The sequence below is a fragment of the Tachyglossus aculeatus genome, chromosome 12 (genome assembly GCF_015852505.1).
Source record: "Tachyglossus aculeatus isolate mTacAcu1 chromosome 12, mTacAcu1.pri, whole genome shotgun sequence".
NCBI lineage: Eukaryota > Metazoa > Chordata > Mammalia > Monotremata > Tachyglossidae > Tachyglossus > Tachyglossus aculeatus.
Window position 1 is genome coordinate 43,368,570 of NC_052077.1, and position 19,947 is coordinate 43,388,516.

General features: G+C 44.5%; 1 protein-coding gene across 1 annotated transcript in view; it reads left to right on the forward strand.

Moving 5' to 3' along the window:
* The window catches only part of PRIMPOL (primase and DNA directed polymerase), a 51,194-nt gene that overhangs the window by 4,317 nt on the left and 26,930 nt on the right, over positions 1 to 19,947 (forward strand). Inside the window, exons 2-6 of the mRNA XM_038755297.1 lie at positions 5,995 to 6,118; positions 6,376 to 6,500; positions 9,050 to 9,298; positions 13,421 to 13,518; positions 17,397 to 17,535. Of these exons, the coding sequence (XP_038611225.1) occupies positions 6,016 to 6,118; positions 6,376 to 6,500; positions 9,050 to 9,298; positions 13,421 to 13,518; positions 17,397 to 17,535 (714 nt within the window). The 5' untranslated portion in view covers positions 5,995 to 6,015. The remainder of the gene's footprint in view (positions 1 to 5,994; positions 6,119 to 6,375; positions 6,501 to 9,049; positions 9,299 to 13,420; positions 13,519 to 17,396; positions 17,536 to 19,947) is intronic.

The window sequence follows — 19,947 nt, forward strand, 5'->3', positions numbered from 1 at the left end:
CTCCTTTTCCAGTGAGTCTGGGGGAGTGGGAGAAGAAGAGGCCTGCACTGCAGAGAGCAGCAGAAGAGACCGTGTCGTCCGACGACAGCCATGTTTCAGTTAGGGCGAGGAGGAGTAGAGAACTGGAAAGGAAAAGGTCCAGGATGAAAGGAATCTTACTTAAAACGGAGCGGGGGTTCCAGAGGCCACACTTGGCATCAGCTGTCGAGGGTGGGGAGGGAGGGGGAAGGGTGCGAGGGGTGGGGAGGGTTTGGATTGGGATGAGTTGGCGGGGGCCTGGGCGGGGAGAGTGGGAAGGGGGGGTGGCGATGGGAAAGGAGAACTGGGATGGGGTGGGGGCGGGGAGAAGGGGAGGAGGGGGGTCGGGAGGGAGAAGCAGAGGACCTGCGCTGGTACAGAGGAATCCTTGGTAGGGGTTGAGGGGGAGCGGTCTTGGTGGGTGAGAGGGAGGGAAACAGCTGGGTGGGAGAGGGGAAGGGGAAGGTGAGGAATGGGAATGGCAGTTGGGAGCAAGGGAACTGAAAGTTCATGGTGAGGTCAGCAGGGCGAGTGACAGTACAGTGGGGGGTTAACAATTGAGATGCAGAAGCAATAAAACAGTAGCAATGATAAAAGTAGGCGATGGCATCACAGGGTGTAGTTGAGCAATCAATATGCTATGGCAATAATAGAATTGGCAAACAATGATGCCACAGAGAGCAGATACAAACTATTAAGAGCTGGAGTAGGGTGGGCCAGTTAAGGGGGGTCAGGGAGCAGAGATACCTGGGGAGGGGAGCGAACAGTCAACTAGCATGGGAGGGCTGAGGAGGTGTGAATGAGGTTGTCGTTAATGTAACATGTAACATGGTGCGAACAAGGTGCTAACAAGGGCTTTTTACCTGGGGGCGGGCGGGGGTAGAGTCAGTCAGGACCGGACCGGGAAGGGGGGGGGGATGAGGGGCACTTTACGGAAGGCCTCCGAAGTGGGGGGGGTGGAAGCAGGCGGGGCGTCCGTGGGGGCGCTGAGATGGCGGGAGGGTGGGCGGCCGGGCCTCTCGGGAACGGAGTCACGGGCGTCAATGGCGGCGCTCTGAGGAGAGGAGCCTTCCGGGAGCGGCAAGGGAAGGCCTCCTGGAGGAGGTGAGCTCTCAGTAGGGCCTTCAATCAATCAGTCAATCGTATTTATTGAGCGCTTACTGTGTGCAGAGCACTGGACTAAGCGCTTGGGAAGTCCAAGTTGGCAACATCTAGAGACGGTCCCTACCCAACAGCGGGCTCACAGTCTAGAAGGGGGAGACAGACAACAAAACCAAAACATACTAACAAAATAAAATAAATAGAATAGAGATGTACAAGTAAAATAAATAAATAAATAGAATAATAAATATATACAAACGTATATACATATATACAGGTGCTGTGGGGAGGGGAAGGAGGGGGCTGTGGGGAAGGATTCACTCATTCATTCAGTCGTATTTATTGAGCGCTTACTGTGTGCAGAGCACTGGACTAAGCGCTTGGGAAGTACAAGTTGGCAACATATAGAGATAGCCAATCAATCAATCATATTTATTGAGCGCTTACTGTGTGCAGAGCACTGGACTAAGCGCTTGGGAAGTCCAAGTTGGCAACATCTAGAGACGGTCCCTACCCAACAGCGGGCTCACAGTCTAGAAGGGGGAGACAGAGAACAAAACCAAAACATACTAACCAAATAAAATAAATAGAATAGATATGTACAAGTAAAATAAATAAATAGAATAATAAATATGTACATCATCATCATCATCAATCGTATTGAGCGCTTACTATGTGCAGAGCACTGTACTAAGCGCTTGGGAAGTACAAATTGGCAACATATACAGTCCCTACCCAACAGTGGGCTCACAGTCTAAAAGGGGACAGAGACAAAGAACAAAACCAAACATGCTAACAAAATAAAATAAATAGGATAGATATGTACAAGTAAAATAAATAAATAAATAAATAGAGTAATAAATATGTACAAACATATATACATATATACAGGTGCTGTGGGGAAGGGAAGGAGGTTAGATGCGGGGGGGATGGAGAGGGGGACGAGGGGGAGAGGAAGGAAGGGGCTCAGTCTGGGAAGGCCTCCTGGAGTCCGCTTCGGGTCTGCTTCGACCCGGATATATGTACAAACATATATCCATATATACAGGTGCTGTGGGGAGGGGAAGGAGGGGGCTGTGGGGAAGGATTCACTCATTCATTCATTCAGTCGTATTTATTGAGCGCTTCCTGTGTGCAGAGCGCTGGACTAAGCGCTTGGGAAGTCCAAGTCGGCCACATCTAGAGACGGTCCCTACCCAACAGCGGGCTCACAGTCTAGAAGGAGGAGACGGACAATAAAACATATTAACCAAATAAAATAAATAGAATAAAGTACAAATAAAATCAATAAATAGAGTAATAAATCCGTACAAACATATATACATATATACAGGTGCTGTGGGGAGGGGAAGGAGGTAAGGCGGAGGGGGAGATGGCTGCCATCACCTCACCTCACCTCACAGCCCAGGGGAAAAGCCCCCCGAGGGACAACCCGATCACCTTGTAACCTCCCCAGCGCTTAGAACAGTGCTTTGCACAGAGTAAGCGCTTAATAAATGCCATTATTATTATTATTATTATTATTACCAACTTGTACTTCCCAAGCGCTTAGTCCAGTGCTCTGCACACAGTAAGCACTCAATGTAACCTCCCCAGTGCTCAGAATGGTGCTTGGCACATAGTAAGCGCTTCATAAATGCAATTATTATTATTATTTATAAACACGATTGAATGAATGAAGCATCATTATTATTATTGTTATTATTATTATTATGAAAGGGGGGGGCTTCGACCCCGGGCTTCCCACGTGGGGCGCACAGTCTTCATCCCCATTTTACAGATGAGGTCGCTGAGCCACAGAGAAGTGAAGTGACTTACCCAAAGTCACACAGCAGACGTGGTGGAGCTGGGATTAATGCTAAGAATAATGATGGTATTTGATAAGCAGTTAGTATGTGCCCTGCATTGTTCTAAGAGCACTGGGGCAGATACAAGGTCAGCAGGTTGTCCCACTTGGGGCTCACAGTCTTCATCCCCATTTTACAGATGGGGGAACTGAGGCCCAGAGAAGCTAAGTGACTTGCCCAAAATCACACAGCAGACGTGTAGCAGAGCCGGGATTAATAACAATAATAATAACAATGATAATGGTATTTGTTAAGCGGTTACTATGGGCCAAGCACATTCTAAATGCTTGGGGTAGATTAATAAATGCCATCATTATTATTATTATTATTATTATTATTATTATACAAGGTCAGCAGATTGTGCCTCGTGGGGCTCACGTTCTTCATCCCCATTTTACAGATGAGGGAACTGAGGCACAGAGAAGTTAAGTGACTTGCCCAAAATCACACAGGAGACGTGGCAGAGCCGGGATTAATAACAATAATAATAACAATGATAACGATATTTGTTAAGCGGTTACTATGTGCCAAGCACTGTTCTAAGCGCTGGGGCAGATACAAGGTCAGCAGTTTGTTCCACTTGGGCCTCACAGTCTTAATCCCCATCTTCAGATGAGGGAATTGAGGCACAGAGAAGTGAAGTGACTTGCCCGAGGTCACACAGCAGACGTGTGGTGGAGCCAGGATTAATAAAATAATGATGATACTAATAATGGTATTAGTTAAGCGCTTACTACGTGCCAAGCACTGTTCTAAGCACTGGGGAAGATACAAAGTCAGCAGCTTGTCCCATGTGGGGCTCACAGTCTTAATCCCCATTTTCAGATGAGGGAACTGAGGCCCAGAGAAGGGAAGTGACTTGCCCAAGGTCACACAGCAGACGTGTGGTGGAGCCGGGATTAATAATAATAATTATAGTATTTGTTAAGCACTTAACTATGTGCCAAGCACTGTTCCAAGTGCTGGGGAAGATTGGGGAAGCAGCGTGGCTCAGTGGAAAGAGCCCAGGCTTTGGAGTCAGAGGTCATGGGTTCAAATCCCGGCTCCGCCACTTGTCAGCTGTGTGACTTTGGGTAAGTCACTTAACTTCTCTGGGCCTCACAGTTACCTCATCTGTAAAATGGGGATTAAGACTGTGAGCCCCATGTGGGACAACCTGATCACTTTGTAACCTCCCCAGCGCTTAGAACAGTGCTTTGCGCATAGTAAGCGCTTAATAAATGCCATTATTATTATACAAGGTCGTCAAGCAGAGGGAAGTTAAGTGACGTGCCCAAGGCCAAACAGCAGACAATAATAATAATAATAAGACAAGAGGCAGAGCCGGGATTAGAACCCGTGACCTTCCGCCTCCTGTGCCATGAGGTTTGCCTTAATTTCCTCAACAATCAATGGTATTTATTGAGCGTTTACTATGTGCAGAGCACTGGATTAGGCGCTTGGGGGAGAGTACAGTTCAACAGTTAGCAATTCATTCATTCAGTCGTATTTATTGAGCGCTTACTGTGCGCAGGGCACTGTACTAAGCGCTTGGGAAGTACAAATCGGCAACAGATAGAGAAGGTTCATCATCATCATCATCAATCGTATTTATTGAGCGCTTACTGTGTGCAGAGCACTGTACTAAGCGCTTGGGAAGTACACGTTGGCAACATATTCCTACCCACCAACGGGCTCCCAGTCTAGAAACAGACAACAAAACAAAACAAAAGTAGACAGGTGTCAATAGCATCAATATAAATAACAGAATTATAGATTCATTCATTCAGTTATATTTATTGAGCGCTTCCTGTGTGCCAAAGCAGCGTGGCTCAGCGGAAAGAGCCCGGGATTTGGAGTCAGAGTTCATGGGTTCGAATCCCGGCTCCACCAATTGTCAGCTGTGTGACTTTGGGCAAGTCACTTCACTTCTTTGTGCCTCATTTACCTCATCTGTAAAATGGTGATTAAGACCGTGAGCCCCCCGTGGGACAACCTGATCACCTTGTAACCTCCCCAGCGCTTAGAACAGTGCTTTGCACATAGTAAGCGCTTAATAAATGCCATCATTATTATTATTATTACTCTATTTATTATTTATTTATTTTACTTGTACATATCTATTCTGTTTATTTTATTTTGTTAATATGTTTGGTTTTATTCTCTGTCTCCCCCTTCTAGACTGTGAGCCTGCTGTTGGGTAGGGACCGTCTCTAGATGTTGCCAACTTGGACTTCCCAAGCGCTTAGTCCAGTGCTCTGCACCCAGTAAGCGCTCAATGAATACGATTGATGGATTGATTGACTGATTGATTAAACACTAAAGTAGGTAAAAAATAATCAGGTTGGATACAGTTCCCGTCAGCGTGGCTCAGTGGAGAAGAGCATGGGCTTTGGAGTCAGAGGTCATGGGTTCAAATCCCGGCTCTGCCAATTGGCAGCTGGGTGACTTTGGGCAAGTCACTTCACTTTTCTGTGCCTCAGTTCCCTCATCTGTAAAATAGGGATTGGGACTGTGAGCCCCCCGTGGGACAACCTGATCACCCTGTAACCTCCCCAGGGCTTAGAGCAGTGCTTTGCACATAGTAAGCGCTTAATTTAATGCCATTATTATTATTATTATCATTATTATATAAAACCCACAGCCCGCACCCAGGGGACTGAATTATTCTAGAACAGTTGCCAGGCTTGAAATACCATTTCAGCCTCCAAATGGGGAACTCAACACCCAGCAAATGCGGGCTTTTAAAGAGTCCGGAATCACCGTGGACCGAATATGGAAAGGAATCTGAACAGTTGCGATCCGAGAATTGTCAGTAACTACTCTTACTACAGCTGGGAAGGCGGGCACGCAGATTTTATTTTGTTAATATGTGTTGTTTTGTTGTCTGTCTCCCCCTTCTCGACCGTGAGCCCACTGTTGGGTAGGGACCGTCTCTATATGTTGCCGACTTGGACTTCCCAAGCGCTTAGTACAGTGCTCTGCACACAGTAAGCGCTCAATAAATACGATTAAATGAATGAATGAATGTAATGGTATTTTTTACCAGTAGCTGAAATTGTTTCTCCAAATGCCGGAGGAGGAACGTGATAGAGCGGAATCCAAACTCCAGCTGCTCCATCCTCTCCTAAATCCTGGAACCCAACACGCCCACTTCTCGGAAGACTGTGTATATATGTTTGTACATATTTATTACTCTATTTATTTTACTTGTACATATCTATTCTATTTATTTTATTTTGTTAATATGTTTTGTTTTGTTGTCTGTCTCCCCCTTCTAGACTGTGAGCCCACTGTTGGGTAGGGACCGTCTCTATATGTTGCTGACTTGGACTTCCCAAGCGCTTAGTACAGTGCTCTGCACACAGTAAGCGCTCAATAAATACGATTGAATGAATGAATGAATGACTGTAATGGTATTTTTTACCAGTAGCCGAAATTGTTTCTCCAAATGGCCGGAGGAGGAATGTGATAGAGCGGAACCCAAACTCCAGCTGCTCTATCCTCTCCCAAATCCTGGAATCCAACACGCCTACTTCTCGGAAGACTGTGTATGTATGTTTGTGCATATTTATTACTCTATTTATTTATTTATTTTACTTGTACATATCTATTCTATTTATTTTGTTTTGTTAATATGTTTTGTTTTGTTCTCTGTCTCCCCCTTCTAGACTGTGAGCCCACTGTTGGGTAGGGACCGTCTCTAGATGTTGCCGACTTGGACTTCCCAAGCGCTTAGTACAGTGCTCTGCACACAGTGAGCGCTCAATAAATACGATTAAATGAATGAATGAATGAATGTAATGGTATTTTTTACCAGTAGCCGAAATTGTTTCTCCAAATAGCGGGAGGAGGAATGTGATAGAGCGGAACCCAAACTCCAGCTGCTCCATCCTCTCCCAAATCCTGGAACCCAACACGCCCACTTCTCGGAAGACTGTGTATGTATGTTTGTACATATTTATTACTCTATTTATTTATTTATTTTACTTGTACATATCTATTCTATTTATTTTATTTTGTTAATATGTTTTGTTTTGTTGTCTGTCTCCCCCTTCTAGACTGTGAGCCCACTGTTGGGTAGGGACCGTCTCTAGATGTTGCCGACTTGGACTTCCCAAGCGCTTAGTACAGTGCTCTGCACACAGTAAGCGCTCAATAAATACGATTGATTGATTGATTGCAGCAGCGTGGCTCAGTGGAAAGAGCCCGGGCTTTGGAGTCAGAGGTCATGGGTTCAAATCCCAGCTCCGCCACTTGTCAGCTGTGTGACCTTGGGCTAGTCACTTAACTTCTCTGGGCCTCAGTTACCTCATCTGTAAAAAGGGGATGAAGACTGTGAGCCCACTGTGGGACAACCTGATCACCTTGTAACCTCCCCAGTGCTTAGAGCAGTGCTTTGCACATAGTAAGCGCTTAATAATAATAATAATAATAATGATAATAATAATAATGATTAATAAATGCCATTATTATTATTATTATTATTGATTGATTCATTCATTCATTCATCCCCATTTTCCAGATGAGGGAACTGAGGCCCAGAGAAGTGAAGTGACTTGCCCAAAGTCACACAGCTGACAAGTGGCAGAGCCGGGATTAGAACCCACAACCTCTGACTCCCAAGCCCGAGCTCTTTCCACTATGCCACGCTGCTTCTCTAATCTCCACAGACCCCTGCACGTAGTCATAATCAATATTCAATAAATGGTATTTCTTGATCACTTACCTTAAAAAGAACACCATGCTAAGTGTTTCACACCGTACTACCGCCGCACTTACACGTGGCGACTGCCCTTTTTGGGGCCTCATTGCTCCTGAGCCTCTGGGGTCACTTACGGGAGATAGCCAGGGATCTCAATCGTATTTATTGAGCGCTTACTGTGTGCAGATCACTGTACTAAGCGCTTGGGAGAGGACAATACATTGTACCGCATTAAGCGCTCAATAAATATGATCGAATGAATGAATAAACAGACACATTCCCTGCCCACAACGGGCGTACAGTCTAGAGGAGACTGGAGAGGAGCTGTACTGCGGTCGTGAACACGCTCACACAGTCTGGCGGGCTGGTCTATCAGACCACAGATTAATGTTTAATAGAGGGGAAGACAGACATTAATATAAATAAATAAATAATGGCTATGTACATGGACGCTTCCTTCCCTTCCCCACATCACCTGTATATATATGTATATATGTCTGTACATATTTATTACTCTATTTTACTTGTACATGTCTATTCTATTTATTTTATTTTGTTAGTATGTTTGGTTTTGTTCTCTGTCTCCCCCTTTTAGACTGTGAGCCCACTGTTGGGTAGGGACTGTCTCTAGATGTTGCCAACTTGTACTTTCCAAGCGCTTAGTACAGTACTCTGCACACAGTAAGCGCTCAATAAATACGATGGATTGATTGATTGATTGATTTGGGAAGATCTGCCCATCCCTTTTCTTTGTGACGTCTCTGGCTGCACCTTAGTAATTAATAATAATTGCAGTATTCGTTAGGCGCTTACCTTGTGGCAAGCACTGTTCTAAGCGCTGGGGTTGGTACAAATTCATTCATTTATTCATTCAATCGTATTTATTGAGCGCTTACTGTGTGCAGAGCACTGTACTAAGCGCTTGGGAAGTACAAGTCGGCAACATATACAGTCCCTACCCAACAGCGGGCTCACATCATCATCATCATCAATCGTATTTATTGAGCGCTTATTATGTGCAGAGCACTGTACTAAGCGCTTGGGAAGTACAAATTGGCAACATATCACAGTCTAGAAGAGGGAGACAGACAACAAAACAAAACATGTGGACAGGTGTCAAGTCGTCAGAACAAATAGAATTAAAGCTAAAGTTAATCAGGTCGGACACAGTCCTGGTTACCTCCCTGAGTACCCATTTACTATTCTATTTATTTTACTTTGTTAATATATTTTGTTATCTGTCTCCCCCTTCTAGACTGTGAACCTGCTGTTGGGTAGGGACCGTCTCTAGATGTTGCCAACTTGTACTTCCCAAGCGCTTAGTACAGTGCTCTGCACACAGCAAGCGCTCAATAAATACGATTGAATGAATGAATTAATTAACTTAATTTCCATCCAGGTGGGCAGGGGCCGGCTCCCCAAAGCCCAAGGACCACGATCTGGCCTTCGATTACTTCAGCCGCGAGCGATGCAGAGAAAGTGGGAAGAAAAATTGAAACGCATTGAAAATCAAGCCGCCCACTATGAAAGGAATCCACTGGGCTCGGCATACAAACCGAGATTGGCCAGACCAGAAGATCCCCCCTCTATCTGGAAGCTCTTTCAACGCCAGGCTCAGGCTTTTAACTTTGTCAAAACCTGCAGGGAGGTAAGACCTTCTATAGGTGTTTTTATTTTCCGTGTAAAATCATCATCATCATCAATCGTACTTATTGAGCGCTTACTATGTGCAGAGCACTGTACTAAGCGCTTGGGAAGTACAGATTGGCAACATATAGAGACAGTCTCTACCCAACAGTGGGCTCACAGTCTAAAATGCGACAGATAAAGGCTTTGATCAGTCCCCACCCCACCCTTAGCCCCAGAGCACTTACGTACCTATCTGACATTTATATTAAAGTCTGTCTCCTCCTCTAGACTGTAAGCTCCTTGTGGATACCTTCACAACCTCACGAAAATCCTCCGCTTACTCTCCGTCATCATCATCAATCGTATTTATTGAGCGCCTACTGTGTGCAGAGCACTGTACTAAGCGCTTGGGAAGTACAAGTTGGCAACATATAGAGACAGTCCCTACCCAACAGTGGGCTCTCCATCCAAACCGCTACCACGTTAATCCAACCACTTATCCTATCCTGCCTTGATTACTGTATCAGCACTTCTTGCTGACCTTCCTGCCTCTGCCTCTCCCCACTCCAGTCCACACTTCACTCTGCTGCCTGATGATGATGATGGCATTTATTAATCAATCATATTTATTGAGCGCTTACTGTGTGCAGAGCACTGTACTAAGTGCTTGGGAAGTACAAGTTGGCAGCGTGACTCAGTGGAGAGAGCCCGGGCTTTGGAGTCAGAGATCAGAGGTTCGAATCCCGGCTCTGCCACATGTCTGCTGTGTGACCTTGGGTAAGTCACTTAACTTCTCCGAGCCTCAGTTCCCTCATCTGTAAAATGGGGGTGAAGACTGTGAGCCCCACGTGGGACAACCTCATGACCTTGTTTCCCCTCCCCAGCGCTTAGAACAGTGCTTTGCACATAGTAAGCGCTTAACAAATGTTAAAAAAAAAAAAGTTGGCAACATATAGAGACAGTCCCTACCCAACAGTGGGCTCACAGTCTAAAAGGGGGAGACAGAGAACAAAACCAAACATACTAACCAAACAAAATAAATAGAATCGATATGTACAAGTAAAATAAATAAATAGACAGAGTAATAAATATGTACAAACATATATACATCTATACAGGTGCTGTGGGGAAGGGAAGGAGGTAAGATGGGGGGATGGAGAGGGGGACGAGGGGGTAAGCGCTTACTATGTGCAAAGCACTGTTCCAAGCGCTGGGGAGGTTACCGGGTGATCAGGTTGTCCCACAGGGGGCCTCACAGTCTTAATCCCCATTTTACAGATGAGGGAACTGAGGCCCAGAGAAGTGAAGTGACTTGCCCAAAGTCACCCAGCTGACAATTGGCGGGGCCGGGATATGAACCCATGACCTCTGACTCCAAAGCCCGGGCTCTTTCCACTGAGCCACGCTGCTTCCCTGGATCATTTTCCTGCAGAAACGTTCAGACCGTGTTTCCCCACTCCTCCGAAACCTCCAGTGGTCGCCCAGCCACTTCTGCATCAAACAAAAATTCCTCACTTTTGGCTTTAAAACATTCAGTCACCTTGGCCCCTCCTACTACACCTCGCTACGTCTACTACAGCCCATCCTGCACACTTTGCTCCTCTGACGCTAACCTTCTCTCTGTACCCCAGTCTCATCCCTCTCACCCACGTCCTACCTCTGGCCTGGAATGCCCTCCCTCCTCATATCTGACAGACAATGACTCTTCCCCCCATTTCAAAGCCTTATTGAAGGCCCATCTCCTCCAAGAGGCCTTCCCTGACTGCGCCCTCCATTCCTATTCTCCCACTCCCTTCTGCACCACCCTGACTTGGCTCCCTCCCTCCCAGCCCCACACGTATCTGCAGTTTATATATTTACTTATATTAATGTCTGTCTCTCTCCCTCCAGACTGCAAGCCCATTGTGGGCAGGGAATGTGTCTGTTTATTGTGGTACTCTCCCAAGCACTTAGTGCAGTGCTTTGCACGCAGTAGGCGCTCAGTAAATATGATTGAATGAATAGGGAGGCAGGGCTCCCCGCACACTCTCTTGCAGACCTACCTACACACCCCAGGAGCAGAATTGGGAGCCTCTTAGCTCATTAGTGCTTAGAACAGGGCCCAGCGCTTAGAACATCATCATCAATCATATTTATTGAGCACTTACTGTGTGCAGAGCACTGTACTAAGCACTTGGGAAGTACAAGTTGGCAACATATAGAGACAGTCCCTACCCAACAGTGGGCTCACAGTCTAAAAGGGGGAGACAGAGAACAAAAGCAAACATACTAACAAAATAAAATAAATAGAATAGATATGTAAAAGTAAAATAAATAAATAGAGTCATAAATATGTACAAACATATATACATATACATATATATACATATATATATGAACAGTGCTCAGCGCTTAGAACAGTGCTTTGCACATAGTAAGCGCTTAATAAATGCCATCATTATTATTATTATTATTATCTCCAGGGTCACTTGGCTCTCCACTGTTGAGTTTTGAACATCTGACGACCTCCTGGTCCTGGGGAAAGACATGCCTTCATTTTTCCACAATCAATCAATCAATCATATTTATTGAGCGCTTACTGTGTGCAGGGCACTGTACTAAGCGCTTGGGAAGTACAAGTTGGCAACATGTAGAGACAGTCCCTACCCAACAGTGGGCTCACAGTCTAAAAGTCCACAGCATTCTCTCCCACACCCACCATGGAAACACATTGGAGAATCACTCAATCGATGGTACAGTGCTCTGCACACAGTAAGCGCTCATTAAATACGATTGAATAAATGAATGGTGTTTATCGGGCATTTACAGTGTGCAGAGCACTTTATGAAGTGCTTGGGAGAGTACAATTCATTCATTCAATCGTATTTATTGAGCGCTTACTGTGTGCAGAGCACTGGACTAAGTGCTTGGGAAGTACAAGTCGGCAACATATAGAGACGGTCTCTACCCAACAACGGGCTCACAGTCTAGAAGGGGGGAAACAGATAACAAGACAGAACATATTAACAAAATAAAATAAATAGAATAAATATGTACAAATAAAATAAATAGAATAATAAATACATACAAACATATATACATATATACAGGTGCTGTGGGGAGGGGAAGGAGGTTGAGGGGGAGAGGAAGGAGGGGGATTCAGTCAATCTTATTTCATTCATTCATTCATTCAATCGTATTTATTGAGCGCTTACTGTGTGCAGAGCACTGTATTAAGCGCTTGGGAAGTAAGGGGAGGTTACAAGGCGATCCGGTTGTCCCACGTGGGGCTCAGAGTCTTAATCCCCACTTGACAGATGAGGTAACTGAGGCACAGAAGTGAAGTGACTTGCCCAAAGTCACACAGCTGACAATTGGCAGAGCTGGGATTCGAACCCATGCCCTCTGAGAGTTGGTAGACATGCACCCTGCGCACAATTTTTTTCCAATGGTATTTATTAAGCGCTTACTATGTGCCAAGCAGGAGGTCTAGAGAAGGTCCCGTAATTGGGGAGCTGGAATCAGAGAAGCCAGGGAGGTGCAGTGCCTGAGATGCTGATTTTCTCCCTTTTAGGAGCACTACTTATAATTCAGTTTTCTATCGATCAAGTCGGCCATTCTGTGGGAGCAGTTACCAATAAAAGGGCCAACAGAGGTAGCACGTAGCTGGAGATTAGGAGCACTACCTATAATTCAGTTTTCTATCGATCAAGTCAGCCATTCTGTGGGAGCAGTCACCCATAAAAGGGCCAACAAAAGTAGCACGTAGCTGGAGATTAGGAGCACTACCTATAATTCAGTTTTCTATCGATCAAGTCGGCCATTCTGTGGGAGCAGTTACCAATAAAAGGGCCAACAGAGGTAGCACGTAGCTGGAGATTAGGAGCACTACCTATAATTCAGTTTTCTATCGATCAAGTCAGCCATTCTGTGGGAGCAGTCACCCATAAAAGGGCCAACAAAAGTAGCACGTAGCTGGAGATTAGGAGCACTACCTATAATTCAGTTTTCTATCGATCAAGTCGGCCATTCTGTGGGAGCAGTTACCAATAAAAGGGCCAACAGAGGTAGCACGTAGCTGGAAAGTAGTTTTTGGGGACTTGGGAAAATGGGATTTGAAGTTTTATGCACAATTTGGAACGCTATTTTTGCCTCCGCCAAGGCCGTCCACGTGTTCGCTCTTGAAGACAACCTAGGTGACGGACACCGGATTTACCTGGTGACAACGTACTCTGAGCTCTGGCATTACTACAAGGCCCGGTAAGGACTGTGGGAAAGTCGGTCAGTAGTATTTTTTGAGCGTTTGCTGTGGGCAGAGCACTGTACTGAGCGCTTGGGAGAGTACAGTCCAACAATGGGTGGCACTGGCCTGAATGCCGTACTCTGATTCCCCCTCTCCATCCCCCCATCTTACCTCCTTCCCTTCCCCACAGCACCTGTATATATGTATATATGGTTGTACATATGTATTACTCTATTTATTTATTTATTTATTTTACTTGTACATTTCTATCCTATTTATTTTATTTTGTTGGTATGTTTGGTTCTGTTCTCTGTCTCCCCCATTTAGACTGTGAGCCCACTGTTGGGTAGGGACTGTCTCTATGTGTTGCCAATTTGTACTTCCCAAGCGCTTAGTACAGTGCTCTGCACATAGTAAGCGCTCAATAAATACGATTGATTGATTGATTGATTGATTGATGTTGGGGGCCCCTAAAACTCTGCGGGGGGAAGGAAGGGCATGCAGGCAGAAGTGACCCCCCACAGACTCAAGGTGTGGCTCTTGCGTGGACCCTAATTCTCCCGAGGGCCATTTTCCCAGGCCGAATGAGGCGGCGTCAATCAATCAATCAATCAATCAATCGTATTTATTGAGCGCTTACCATGTGCAGAGCAGAGCGTTGTACTCACTGAGCTTGAGGAGCGAAACCTGAGGAGCGAAGAGGATGCCCTTGTCCGAAGGGAAATCCGAGGAGCTCCTCTGTTTCTGAAATGGATGTTAGAGAAGGCGACTGATCCTGAAGGGAGTTGGTATTGGCTACCGCCTCACGATGAGGGAGCAGACGTTTTGGTCCCATTAAATAGCCCACTGTTATCGCATAGTGGCATCAAAATAAAACAAATGTTTTAGTCAGTGAGTGGTCAAAAAAAAATTCCGTGACTCTATCATTCAGTGAATCTTTTCAAAATCTCTAAATAGTTGTCTGTATTTGAAGAAGGCATCTGTCAAGCTGTCGAGATACATTTAGGTACACAGAAAATCATAAAATTGTATTTATATAGACACACGTATATATATAATTTTGTTTATACATGCACATATTTGAGCAGACGTTTTGGTCCCATTAGGTAGCCCACTGTTATCGCATAGTGGCATCAAAATAAAACAAATGTTTTAGTCGGTGAGTGGTCCAAAAAAAATCCCATGACTCTATCATTCAGTGAATCTTTTCAAAATCTCTAAATAGTTGTCTGTATTTGAAGAAGGCATCTATCAAGCTATTGAGATACATTTAGGTACACAGAAAATCATAAAATTGTATTTATATAGACACATAAATATATGTAATTTTGTTTATACATGCACATATTTGAGCAGACGTTTTGGTCCCATTAGGTAGCCCACTGTTATCGCATAGTGGCATCAAAATAAAACAAATGTTTTAGTCAGTGAGTGGTCAAAAAAAAATTCCGTGACTCTTATCATTCAGTGAATCTTTTCAAAATCTCTAAATAGTTGTCTGTATTTGAAGAAGGCATCTGTCAAGCTGTCGAGATACATTTAGGTACACAGAAAATCATAAAATTGTATTTATATAGACACACACATATATATAATTTTGTTTATACATGCACATATTTGAGCAGACGTTTTGGTCCCATTAGGTAGCCCACTGTTATCGCATAGTGGCATCAAAATAAAGTCAGTGAGTGGTCAAAAAAAAATTCCGTGACTCTATCATTCAGTGAATCTTTTCAAAATCTCTAAATAGTTGTCTGTATTTGAAGAAGGCATCTGTCAAGCTGTCGAGATACATTTAGGTACACAGAAAATCATAAAATTGTATTTATATAGACACATATATATATATATATATAATTTTGTTTATACATGCACATATTTGAGCAGACGTTTTGGTCCCATTAGGTAGCCCACTGTTATCGCATAGTGGCATCAAAGTAAAACAAATGTTTTAGTCAGTGAGTGGTCCAAAAAAAAATTCCGTGCCTCTATCATTCAGTGAATCTTTTCAAAATCTCTAAATAGTTGTCTGTATTTGAAGAAGGCATCTGTCAAGCTGTCGAGATACATTTAGGTACACAGAAAATCATAAAATTGTATTTATATAGACACACACATATATATAATTTTGTTTATACATGCACATATTTGAGCAGACGTTTTGGTCCCATTAGGTAGCCCACTGTTATCGCATAGTGGCATCAAAATAAAGTCAGTGAGTGGTCAAAAAAAAATTCCGTGCCTCTATCATTCAGTGAATCTTTTCAAAATCTCTAAATAGTTGTCTGTATTTGAAGAAGGCATCTGTCAAGCTGTCGAGATACATTTAGGTACACAGAAAATCATAAAATTGTATTTATATAGACACACATATATATATAATTTTGTTTATACATGCACATATTTGAGCAGACGTTTTGGTCCCATTAGGTAGCCCACTGTTATCTCATAGTGGCATCAAAATAAAACAAATGTTTTAGTCAGTGAGTGGTCCAAAAAAATTCCGTGACTCTATCATTCAGTGAATCTTTTCAAAATCTCTCAATAGTTGTCTGTATTTGAAGAAGGCATCTGTCAAGCTGTCGAGATACATTTAGGTACACAGAAAATCATAAAATTGTATTTATATAGACACACACATATATATATATATATATATATATAGATATATATATAATTTTGTTTACACATGCACATATTTGAGCAGATGTTTTGGTCCCATTAGGTAGCCCACTGTTATCGCATAGTGGCATCAAAATAAAACAAATGTTTTAGTCAGTGAGTGGTCCAAAAAAAATTCCGTGGCTCTATCACTCAGTGAATTCATTCATTCATTCAATCGTATTTATTGAGCGCTTACTGTGTGCAGAGCACTGTACTAAGCGCTTGGGAAGTCCAAGTTGGCAACATATAAAGACGGTCCCTACTCAACAACGGGCTCCGTGAATCTTTTCAAAGTCTCTAAACAGTTGTCCATATTTGAAGAAGACATCTATCAAGCTATCGAGATACATTTAGGTACACAGAAAATCATAAAATTGTATGTATATAGATATATGTATATATAATTTTGTTTATCCGTGCACATATATGCACCGGAGAAGCAGCGTGGCTCAGTGGAAAGAGCACGGGCTTTGGAGTCAGAGATCATGGGTTCAAATCCCGGCTCCGCCAACTGTCAGCTGTGTGACTTTGGGCAAGTCACTTCACTTCTCTGTGCCTCAGTTACCTCATCTGTGAAATGAGGATTAAAACTGTGAGCCCCCTGTGGGACAACTTGATCACCTTGTAACCTCCCCCAGCACTTAGAACAGTGCTTTGCACATAGTAAGCGCTTAACAAATGCCATCATCATCATATATTAGAGAAGCGGGGTGGCTCAGCGGAAAGAGCACGGGCTTTGGAGTCAGAGGTCATGGGTTCGAATCCTGGCTCTGCCACATGTGTGCTGTGTGACCTTGGGCAAGTCACTTCTCTGAGCCTCAGTTACCTCATCTGTAAAATGGGGATTAGGACTGTGAGCCCCAACGTGGGACAACTTGATCACCTTGTATCCCCCCCAGCGCTTAGAACAGTGCTCTGCACATAGTAAGCGCTTAATAAATGCCATTAAAAAATGTATATATATATATATATATATCTGTTTATATATGTGTCTGTGTATATGGAGAGAGAGATACACGTTACAGTGCATTCAGACAGGGCCGTAGTTATTTGCTTGTTTTCTATAAAATCTCCTCCCTATAAGCCTCCTACGCATTTGAAAATCTGACTTACCTTGATCGTATTGTTGTTTTAGAATCATACACTTAATACGGTCTCGTGTGGCTATTTGACCACCACGATTCCATCTTGGAATTTTTGTTTGATTTTTTTTTTGTTTGATTTTTCTTAGGAAAAATCAGAAATCTCTCATGCACTGCTATGAGGTTATTCCCGAGAACACCGTGTGCAAACTCTACTTTGACCTGGAGTTCGATAAAGCGGCCAATCCGGGAAAAGATGGGCAGAAGATGGTGGCCCAGCTCATAGAGGTAAGACTCGAATCATGATCTTCCTCCTGCTTCTCATCCCGCTCGGGATTCTCTCCAGGTCCCTGCTCTTCTCTTCCTCTGCCTCCCGCCAGCAGCTCCTGGAGAGGGCAGGAGGTGAAATGGCTGTCATTTTTTATTTTTTTAAAATAATAATAATTTTGGTATTTGTTCATTCATTCATTCAATCGTATTTACTGAGCGCTTACTGTGTGCAGAGCACTGTACTAAGCGCTTGGGTTGGCAACATATAGAGATGGTGCCTACCCAACAACGGGCTCTAGAAGGGGGAGACAACAAAACAAAACATTTGGACAGGTGTCAAGTCGTCGGAATAAATAGAATTAAAGCTAAATGCACATCATTAGCAGAATAAATAGAATAGTAAATATGTACAAGTAAAATAATGTGCAAAGCACTGTTCTAAGCGCCGGGGAGGATACAGGGTGATCAGGTTGTCCCATGTGGGGCCCACAGTCTTAATCCCCATGTTACAGATGAGGTAACTGAGGCTCAGAGAAGCGAAGTGACTTGCCCAAAGTCACACAGCTGACAAGCGGCGGAGCCGGGATTAGAACCCATGACCTCTGACTTCCCAAGCTCGGGCTCTTTCCACTGAGCCACAAAATGGTATCTGTGAAGCGCTTACTATGTTTCAAGCATTGTTCTAGTCGCTAGGGAAGATACGAGGTACTCAGGTTGGATATGGTCCGGTCCCACATAGGATTCACAGTCTAAGTACCGAACCCCTCTTTTACAGTTGAGGAAACTGAGGCACAGAGAGGTGAAGCGACTTGCCCGAGGTCACACAGAGCAAGCACGTGGCAGAGATGGGCTCTGCGCGCTAGGCCACGCTACTCCCCCCGTTCTGCCCATTTTGCTGCATCTGAGGAGGGTTGGCCATGGGGATGGGGAGAAGCAGCGTGGCTCAGTGGAAAGAGCCCGGGCTTTGGAGTCAGAGGTCATGGGTTCGAATCCCGACCCCACCACATGTCTGCTGTGTGACCTTGGGCAAGTCACTTAACTTCCCCGAGCCTCAGTTACCTCATCTGTAAAATGGGGATTAAGACTGTGAACCCCACATGGGACAACCTGATCGCTTTGTATCCCCCCCCCCAGCGCTTAGAACAGTGCTTTGCACATAGTGAGCGCTTAACAAATGCCAACATTATTATTATTATTATTAAGAGGCCTAACGCTGAGGTACGGGCCGGGGGAGGCCCACTGAGGCTTTCCTTGGACTCTCGCTGCCCTCATTGCCTCGGACACTTGAGAGATTGGGAGCAATCCTTTGCTAGGGCAACCCCCCTAACCCTTAAACCCCAACGGGGGCAAAATGGGACCATTTTGTCGCCTCAAAACGGAAGCCTCCTCCTGAAGATGAGGCGACTGCCATTTTCCCAAGCCTCCACCTTGTGAGGCTCTCCGAATCGGCCCGCCTGCGCCCTTATAATAATAATAATAATAATAATAATAACGGCTCTGTCTCTGTCTCCCCCTTTTAGACTGTGAGCCCACTATTGGGTAGGGACTGTCTCTATATGTTGCCAACTTGGACTTCCCAAGCGCTTAGTCCAGTGCTCTGCACACAGTAAGCGCTCAATAAATACGACTGATGATGATGATGATGCTGGGGAGGTTACAAGGTGATCAGGTTGTCCCACGGGGGGCTCACCGTCTTCATCCCCATTTTACAGAGGAGGTAACTGAGGCTCAGAGAAGTGAAGTGACTTGCCCAAAGTCACACAGCTGACAATTGATGGACCCGGGATTTGAACCCATGACCTCTGACTCCAAAGCCCGGGCTCTTTTCCACTGAACCACGCTGCTTCTTGGGTACAGATCCAAGTGCAAATTCAAGTTCTCAGGAGCAAGATAAGGTTGGACCTGAAGGTGGTTTCTGGTTGAGATCACTTCTGATTTTCAAATCCGAGGGTGATATGTGGAAATTTTGAGTTTAAGCAAAGCTAAGCGCATGCTTAAAACAGATTCTGACTTCACTATACTTCCCAGTCTGAACATTTTTAATGGTATTTGTTATGTACTTACTTACATAAGTACTTACAACCTTATGGCAAAGCTGCCCATCTTTTGCCTGTTCCAAGACAAGTCCACCCCTCTTGACCCCCGAGGGGAGGAGGCGGAACCCCAACTGCTTCCTAAAGAGAGCGTTTGACGCCTTTCTTTAAATTCTCCTGAAGAGGCCATTTTTGCCTCTTAATAATTGTTGCCACTTAATAATAATAATAATAATGGCATTTATTAAGCGCTTACTTTGTGCAAAGCACTGTTCTAGGCGCTGGAGGGGGAATACGAGGTGATCGGGTTGTCCCACATGGGGCTCACAGACTTCATCCCCGTTTTCCAGTTGAGGTGGCTGAGGCCCAGAGAAGTGGAGTGACTTGCCCAGGGTCA